The sequence below is a fragment of the Vitis riparia genome, chromosome 5, assembly GCF_004353265.1.
Source record: "Vitis riparia cultivar Riparia Gloire de Montpellier isolate 1030 chromosome 5, EGFV_Vit.rip_1.0, whole genome shotgun sequence".
NCBI lineage: Eukaryota > Viridiplantae > Streptophyta > Magnoliopsida > Vitales > Vitaceae > Vitis > Vitis riparia.
The window spans coordinates 22,506,744-22,516,118 of record NC_048435.1 but is presented as its reverse complement, the minus strand read 5'-3'; the positions used below and the strand labels follow the sequence as shown (position 1 = coordinate 22,516,118).

The 9,375-nt window shown below is 37.5% G+C and overlaps 1 protein-coding gene across 1 annotated transcript; it reads right to left on the bottom strand.

Annotated features, from left to right (window-relative positions):
• Nucleotides 1–8,322: 8,322 nt before the first annotated feature.
• LOC117915301 (disease resistance RPP13-like protein 4) lies at nucleotides 8,323–9,375 on the bottom strand. Its single transcript, XM_034830854.1, has one exon. It carries the CDS (start codon nucleotides 9,373–9,375, stop codon nucleotides 8,323–8,325), a length of 1,053 nt encoding a protein of 350 aa, XP_034686745.1.

Here is a 9,375-nt window from a genome sequence, read left to right as displayed (position 1 = left end):
ATGTGATCTGAATTACTTTGACGATAGCCAAAAGCTCTCATTGACTTTGTGAATCTTCCAAACCATGCTCTCGGGAATTGCTTCAACCCATACAATGACTTCTTCAATTTGCACACCTTCTGACATTGCTTTTTTGACACCATGCATCCCGGTGGAAGATCCATATACACTTCTTCAGATAACTCGCCATGCAGAAAGACATTTTTCACATCGAACTGTTGTAATTGCCAATCTAGGTATGCAGTTAAAGACAGTAATACTTGAACTGTGTTGATCTTAGCTACAGGTGCAAATGTCTCTGTGTAGTCAATTCCATAAGTTTGAGTGTACCATTTTGCTACCAGTCTTGCTTTAAATCGTTCAATACTACCATTTGCCTTGTACTTCACAGTATAGATCCAACGACACCTAACTGGCTGCTTTCCTGGTGAACATTCTATAAGTTCCCATGTTTCATTCTTCTGTAATGATTTCATCTCTTCATTCATGGCTGTTTTCCACCTTGGATCAGTTAAGGCTTCCTGCACACTGTTAGAAATAGTTATAGTAGATAATTGATTTACGAATGATATATTTGATTAAGATAAATGATGGTTAGACACATAGTTGCTCATAGGATATTTGACTTTGGTAGACAATTCAGGTTCATATGTGGATTTAGGAATACCTCTATTATGAAGGTGTGGAGTTAAGGATCTTTCCCCAATGACTGGGGTTGTGTTACCATTGGCTATGGGAATAATTTTTTGTGAGGAAGGTCTGAATCAATTATCCATGCACTATTAATAACAAGTGTAGAAGTATTTAAAAACTTACCACCATAATTTGTAGTGGCTACCAATGCAGAGGCTTTCTCAACAACATTAGCCTTTTTTTTATTTCGGTAACAACTGCAATCGAGGTTTTCTTGGAATCCTTCTTCCGTTGATCACGATTATGATCCCACCAGTCTGGATATCCCACAATTTCAAAGCAACGACTCTTGGTATGACCAGTCTTATTGCAGTGAATGCATTTGAAGGTTGACTTATCAATATTAGGGTCTGTCTTAGGATGGTTGGTCTTGGATTGGTCTTGCCAATTCTGGATGGATCGCTATTGGACTACCATAGCTGAGGTATCAAGGTCGTCAAATTCTGCTTTCATACTAGCATGACGCATTGCCTCTTATCGAATCAGTGCATAGCATTCTTCCAAATCGGGAAGAGGATCTTTGCGTAGAATCTCTCCTCGAACTTGCTCAAAGTCACCATCCAATCCAACAAGAAAGATGTACACCCGATGTCGTTCAATGGATTTTCGGTATGCTGTAATGTCCTCAGGGTCTTTCATGACTACCTTATCCCAATGATCCAATTCACAAAAAAATTCAATTAACTCTCCATAATATTCAAAAAGAGACCTGTCGCTTTGTTTAGCAGTGAAGACTTTTTTATTCAAAGTGAAAAATTGTAATTCATCACTTCCATCATAGAAGACCTTTGATAATGCACTCCAAATTTCTTAAGTGGTGGGTAAGTGTAAGTAAAGCTTCATAATTTCTGGACTCATGGACATTAACAACCATCTCTTCACTTTTTGATTCTTAGCATATCATATCCATCTTCTAACTCTTTTGGTGGATTTGTCTTACCTCGAATGTAGGAAAGTTTTTCTAGTTCGACAATATGCATTTCCACGAGTTGTGACCAAACGTCATAGTTTGATTCAGTCAAAATAATTACTGGATGAAAAGTACCTTCAGATTGCAAAACAATAGTATTTTTTTCACTTTTTTTTTTTTTTTTTTTTCACCAAGAGGGGCAATGGATGGCCTTACCGACAAAATATCCAGGATTTCAGTTCCATGGCTCTGATACCAACTTCAAATTGATGAATGGTAGTTTTTCATTGATTATTTCATTTGTTCATGTACAGAGTATATATAGAGGGTAATCACCATTCTAAGAAAGGGAAAAAATGATACAAGGAAGGAATGATATAAGGAAAGAACAACTAATATCCTAATATCTCAACATCTAACAGAGGTGGAGGATAATCGACGTGTTTGTTGAGAGTGAATCGATCTTACCATCCATCCATACAGGCAATCTTGCCAACAAATTTGTGTTTCTTGTGCTTTCCATTTGCATGAAAAGAATGGTGATACATGTTATTTGCTCAATATGTATGCATTCCAATAGACTATTTAAGATATGTAAACAACCTCATCAACTAAAAGAGGAAATTATTTTTCTTTGCAGAAAGTTAGAGCCCACTAGCATCTACGTATTTATTCTGCTATGAAGATCACACCTAAATACAATCAGAAAGCAAAATTCTAAAACATATTTCACACCCAGAACTCCATCGAGTACATGATGGCTTGATTATGAAGTTCACAGACACGTTATAAATTCTACTAACAGCTACACAACGACATGCATTTAAGGTGTCTAAGACAATAACTTAATTAACATTGATGGGCACAGCAACATAATGGGTAGAAGTAGACTAGGTTGCTGCAACTTAGGACTCACTTCAACGAGTATTTGAACATCTCCAATATCCGAACGTTGGAATGAAAACTAAAGCTCAACATGAAGAAGCAAACTAGAACATTCTAGAAGTTAGTCACATCCATTGTTTCCTTTCTATTTGTCTTTTCACGGCCTAATCAAGCATAGGAATCACAATGGGGTATTAGGCTGCTGGTTATGCTAAGCAAGTCATAAATTAAATTTCAAGAGACCAAGTAGTGAACTCACTTAGTAGGTTCAACTTCAATCTTCAAGAAAGTGCTGTGTAGCAATTCTGCGGGAAGCATTGGCAGCCTTTCACAGTACCTGATCTCTAAATCTCGAAGAGCTTGCAGTGCTCCTTTCTCCACACTCCATTCCCCTAGTTGATCCAACTTCCATAGTTTAAGAACTCGAAGCCGAGGAAAGCCTCCCAAAAAGCAAAGCATGCTATTCCCTAAATAAGATTTAGCAAACAATTTAAGACTTCTTAGGTTGGAAAGCTTATCCAATGATTGCATTGGATCTTCTGTAAGTTCTGACCCAGATAACGTAAGGTCAATGAGACTACGTGGGAATTCAGATACAATTGATGGATTCCTCAACCGTCCAAGCAAATAAATGCAAGAAAGTTTCGGGTTACCTATTAAAGGCTTCAATTCTAGATCCCAAGGTTGGTTATTGGTATCAATAGATTTGACCCTTAAAGATCGGAGATGGTTTAGATTTAGAACCCAATCAGCTATTACTTGTAGTTGTGATGACATTGTCTTTGGTTGAGATGACACTATCAATCCCAATTTTCTAAGATTAAGTAACCTATTTAGGCCATCTCTTACTAGAGTCTCCTCATCTACGAATAGCCCACATAATGTCTGGAAGGTTGTAAGAGAACCAATACTTGGTTGGGAATTAAGTTTAATTCGATAACCCTCACTAAAGTACAAGTGTTGCAGCTGTTGCAACTTCCAGATTGAATTAGGAAGAGTGCTGATGTTGGTATGCTTCAGATCTAGTGTCTGAAGTTTATGCAACTTGCTTATGGATGATGGAAGCATCTCAAGGAATGTAGATCTCAAGCCAAGGTACCTTAGTCGAGTTAGTTCCCCTAGTGCCTAAAGAAAATTAGGTCTAAATACATTTTCAAGATCAAGCACTCGCAGTAATAGGAAGCAACTATTAGAGATGCACCATTGCAAAAAGTTTCCTACCTCTTTTTCTGGTTTTCTTTCTCTTCGAGTATCAAATGACTGAAAAGAGAGGACATTTTGATAGTAATGTGTCAAAGAAGTTGAACTTGTGTTGTAACCGCCATGGATATGTTCAAAGCTTATATCTTTTTGGTCAAGATGATCAACAAGACGTGAACACAAGATTTCATTCATATGCTGATATATAAATATTACAATTTTAGGCACATTACTGTTGAGTCAATACCAAACCCAACTAACACATCTAGCTTTTTCAAAAACAAATTCCACAAAATACGGATCTTCACACCTTTACAATTAATCCCACTATTAACAAAAGATACAACAGATTTCTTAAAGTATCTATAAAATTCTCAAATTCTAACACTCCTCCTTGAGAATTTTCTTAGAGACTCCAAGTCTTGATCTTAGCTCTTTGAAATTGGCTTTGGAAAGTGCCTTAGTTAATATGTCAGCAATCTGATTTTCTGAGCAACAATGCACCAGATTGACTTCACCATTCTTCTCAGCTTCTCTAATTGCATGAAACTTCACATTTATGTGTTTGGTTCTTCCATGCTGCACAGGGTTTTTTGCAATAGCAATGGCTGACTTGTTGTCAACCCAAATTACAGTACCATCTGCTTGGCTTTGCCCCAAATCAATCAGTAGTTTCCTTAGCCAAATAGCTTGGTTTGTAGCTGCTACTGTAGAAATATACTCAGCTTCTGCTGAGGATTGAGCCACTACCTCTTGTTTTTTTGAATTCCATGAAAAAACTCCACTACCAAATGAGAAAGCATAACCAGAAGTGCTTTTAGAATCATCTAAACTTCCTGCCCAATCACTGTCTGCATATCCTTGGAGTTCTTTACTTTCTTTCTTAACAAACCACAAACCATAGTCAAAAGTACCTCTAATGTACCTTAGAACTCTCTTAGCTACCCTAAAATGAATTTTACTAGGTGAGTGCATAAACCTTGAGAGTAGGCTTGTTGAGAACATTAAATCTGGCCTTGTAGCAGATAAGTAGAGCAAACTACCTATTAGGCTTCTGTAAACAAAGGCATCTGCTTTGATGTTAACTTCATTCTTTGATAATTTCTCATTCACAACCAAAGAAGTTGCTATAGATTTGGATATTTCCATATGAAACTTCTTCAAAACCTTCAGAGTATACTTCTGTTGTGAGATGAAGATTCCAACTTCACATTGGTGAATTTTCATGCCCAAAAAATATTTCATCTCACCCAAATTGGACATTTCAAACTCACTTTCCATTTGCACCATGAATTGCTTCAAGATTTTTGAATTACAACCTGTAACCAACAGGTCATCTACATATAAAGAGACAATAAGCTGAACTTTTTCTTGAACCTTCAACACATATAGAGTGGCTTCACTTTCACTTCTTTTAAATCCTTGCTGCAGCAGATAGGCGTCAATTCTACTATACCAAGCTCTTGGTGCTTGTTTCAAGCCATAGAGAGCTTTGTGGAGCTTGTAAACTTTGTCTTCACAACCTGAAACTTGAAATCCTTCTGGTTGCTCAACATAAATATCTTCTTCAAGCATACCATTTAGAAAGGCAGACTTCACATCAAGATGATGAATTTTCCAACCCATCTTTGCTACTAAAGCCACCAGAAGCCTTATAGTATCATGCCTAGCCACTGGAGCAAAAGTATTTGAAAAATCAACACCATACTCTTGAGAATAGCCCTTTATAACCAATCTGGCCTTAAGTTTGTTTACAGAACCATCTGAGTTATATTTGATTTTGAAAACCCACTTAACTCCAATTATCTTTTGATTTTTGGGTCTATCAACCAACAACCAAGTTCCATTTTTCTTTATCATTTTTAGCTCCTCCTCCATTGCAACTTTCCACCCATTTTCTTTAGCAGTTTCATCATAACATGTAGGCTCCTGTAATGCTACATCACATCTCTCATATATTTCATCAAGTAACCTTGTTCCTCTTATTAGAACATCATCTAAGTTATCAGCACCAACTTCATTTTCAGTTTCTTTTCAAATTTGGGGAATGGTTACCCCAATTTGATCAACATCTTCTACTTCTATCTCATTTTTCTCCCAGTTCCATACTGCTACTTCATCAACTTTGATGTCCCTGCTAGCCATTATTTTTTTTGTTTTCAAATTGAAAACTCTATAGCCCTTAGAGGTTGAGCTATATCCCAGGAAGATTCCCATTTTAGCTTTGTAGTCCAACTTGTCTCTTTTCACATCTGGCACATGAGTGTAACACAAACTCCCAAATACTTTCAAGTGCTCCACTGCTAGTTTAACTTCATACCAATCCTCAAATGAAGTTTTATTCTTCACAGCTTTGGTTGGAAGTTTGTTCAACAAATACACTGTTGTGTTAACAGCTTCTGCCTAGAAACACTTGGGCATTTTCTTTTCAAATAGTAGACACCTTGTCATCTCCATAATGGTTTTATTCTTCCTCTCACTTACTCCATTTTGTTGAGGGGAGTAAGTGACAGTCAACTGATGTACAATTCTAACTTCAACACAAAACCTGTCAAACTTGTCTGATGTATATTCAGTCCCATTATCCGATCTTATTACCTTAATACTGCAATTTGCTTGATTTTCTACCAAGGCCTTGAAATTCTGAAACACACCAGCCACTTCTGATTTTTGCTTCATAAAAAAAACCCAACACATCCTTGTTTTATCATCTATGAACATGATGAAATACATGTTTCCATTCAGCGAGGGTGTCTTCATTGGTCCACACACATCAGTATGGATCAATTGCAACCTTTCTGAAACTCTCTAGGCCTTGTTTACAGGAAACAACAATCTACTTTGCTTCCCAAATGGACAGACTTGACACACATTTTTTTTCATCACAAATGACAGGTAGGCCTTGTGTTAAGCCTTTCTGATGCAAGTGTTTAAGTGCAGCATAATGAAAATGGCGAAATCTCTTGTGCCACAACACAAACTCATCAACAACAATGGTATAGGCATGCAAATTAGTCTCTTTCCACTTAATTGGAAAGCTTTTGTCTCTCATTTTTATAGTCATCAACTTACAACCAACATTATCAACAACAATGCTGGACATTTTTTGAAAATGCAAAGAATAATTCTTCTCTAGCATTTGACCCACACTTAATAAGCTTTGACTAATTTCAGGCACAAACAACACATCTGAGATATATTTAATACCTGTTGGAGTCTCAACAACAACAACTTCCTTGTCCTTGACATCAACCAAATCTCCATTTCCAATCTTCACTTTCAACTTATATGACTGATCCAACTCCTTGAAATAACTCTATTCAGGAGTCATATGGTTTGTACAACCATTGTCAATAAGCCAAGTTTTTGTGCAGCTGCTCGTTGCATGACTTGTAACAATAAACAATTGCTCCTGTTGCTGCTGATTTTCAGCCATTTGTGCTTATTGTCCTTGCTCCCCTTATTGATCATTTTTATTCTTGCATACCTTCTCTACATGACCAAATTGCTTGCATGATCTGCATTGTACACTTGGCCTATACCAAAAAAAATTCTCTGAATGACTTTGTTTCTTGCAGTGAGGACATGGAGGATATCTCTTCTTGCCACCACTTTTCCTTCCTTGGCCCTCATTCTTCTCTTTATCTTTCTTCTCACCATATTGTTTTTCCTTTCTGCCTTGAGAAGCTTTTCTTTTTTGTAGTGCAAGAAAAGCTTCTTCATTTCTTTCTTCCTGTCTCATTGATCTCCTCTGTTCTTGAGCTTCAAAAGCATGAACAAGCTCAGCCAAGGAAATTTTGGTTAAATCCTTTGAGTCTTCAAGTGAAGAGATCTTGGACTCAAATCTTTCCAGCAAGCTCACTAGAACTTTCTCTACAACCCTTTGGTCTATTAGATCCTCACCAAGAAGCCGGATTTTGTTAACAACTTCCATGAGCCTGTCTACATATTCTTTGATGGACTCATTGTCTTTCATCCTCAAAACTTCAAATTGCCTCTTCAAATTCAGAATCTGCATTTGCCTAGTTCTGTCACTCCCCAAATACATCTCCTTGAGCTTGTCCCATGCCTCTTTTGGTGTTTCGCAAGCCATAATCCTTGTGAAAATTGGTTCTGAGACGGTAACATGGATGTAAGATAAAGCTCTTGAAGCTTTAGCTTCTTCTTCTTCATGAGCCCTAATTTGATTGAGGATTGGATTGTTTCCCAAAGGTTGTATTTGCCTTTCAGTTTCAACCCACTGCCACAAACCAAGACCTCTCAGGTAAGCTTTCATCTTAATAGCCCAAACTTGATAGTTTTCACCATTGAAAACTAGGATTGAAAGAGCAGACGTATTGCTGGAAGCCATGAGGGTTTTTAGAGAAAGCCTTGCGGGTGGTTTGTTTTTCACTCACAGGTCCTATTAAGATCTTTTTGGTGCTCTGATACCATGTGAACACATGATTTCATTCATATGCGGATATATAAATATTACAATTTTAGGCACATTACTGTTGAGTCAATACCAAACCCAACTAACACATCTAGCTTTTTCAAAAACAAATTCCACAAAATACGGATCTTCACACTTTACAACTAATCCTACTGTTAACAAAAGATACAACAGATTTCTTAAAGTATCTATAAAATTCTCAAATTCTAACACGGCGGATCATTTCATTGCCTAGGAACAATTCAGATCTTGTGTAAATATGATCTCTAAGAGTTGTGGCTTGGGATAACCAGTATTGTCTTAGGGCATTAGGCAGGTGAATAGTTTTAACATTCCCATTAAGCTTCTTCTTTGTCACTTGAACCATTCCAAAGGCTATCAGCAGATGTAAACAACTCTCTGCAACATCTTCTGGAGCTCCATTCTTGCCCTCTGTTTGCACCAAATCCTCTGCAACCCACAATGCTATTAATCTTCTTGATGGGATATCTAAATCTTGAGGAAATAAAGTTAGAGAAAATAGACATCTCCTCATGTAGAAGGACAAATCCGTGTAGATCCTACAAAGGATATTGGACCACACTTTTTCTTGGTCATGACAAAGCTGTTGAAGTGCACTGGACCACTCCTCAATGGTTGCATCCTTGTGTGAGAGTGCTTCTGCCAATTTTACAATCAGCAGTGGCAATCCCTCGCATCTTCTTACAATTTTCTCTTTCAGCTCTTGCAGTTCTGGGGGTACGCTTACCTTCAGAGCATGGGTAAACAATGCCCAACTCTGATCATTTGCTCGCAAACGATGTAGGTGAAAATCACTCCTTGTTTTAGGATTTGAAGCGCCGTGACCCATTTCACGAGTGATCCTAATCATTCTGGTCCCATTTGATGTATCTCCAAGCATGGTGAATAGGTCATGCCAGGAAAAAAAGTTAGAAGCATCATCCATAACTATGAGAGACCTATTATCAATCAAGAAAGCTTTCAGCTTTTGCATGTCTTCAATGCTCACCCATGCATCTCTGGTGACTCTCATCTTGTAGTTCATCAATTGTTCCATCATGTCTACTAGAATTTGATGGAAATCACTAAGAGTTGAACAAGCAGTCGTTGATGTCCAAACACGAAATGGGAAGTGATCCACAACAGCTTTATTGTTAAAGATTAACTTGGCTAGGGTTGTCTTCCCAATGCCTTCCATGCCCATAATTGTAATCACACCGAAACCCTTATCATGAGCAAGTAACCGTGTCAT

What these genes read in the sequence shown, in the direction of transcription:
- LOC117915301 (XM_034830854.1), bottom strand. Translation starts at nt 9,375, where the DNA reads ATGACACGGTTACTTGCTCATGATAAGGGTTTCGGTGTGATTACAATT.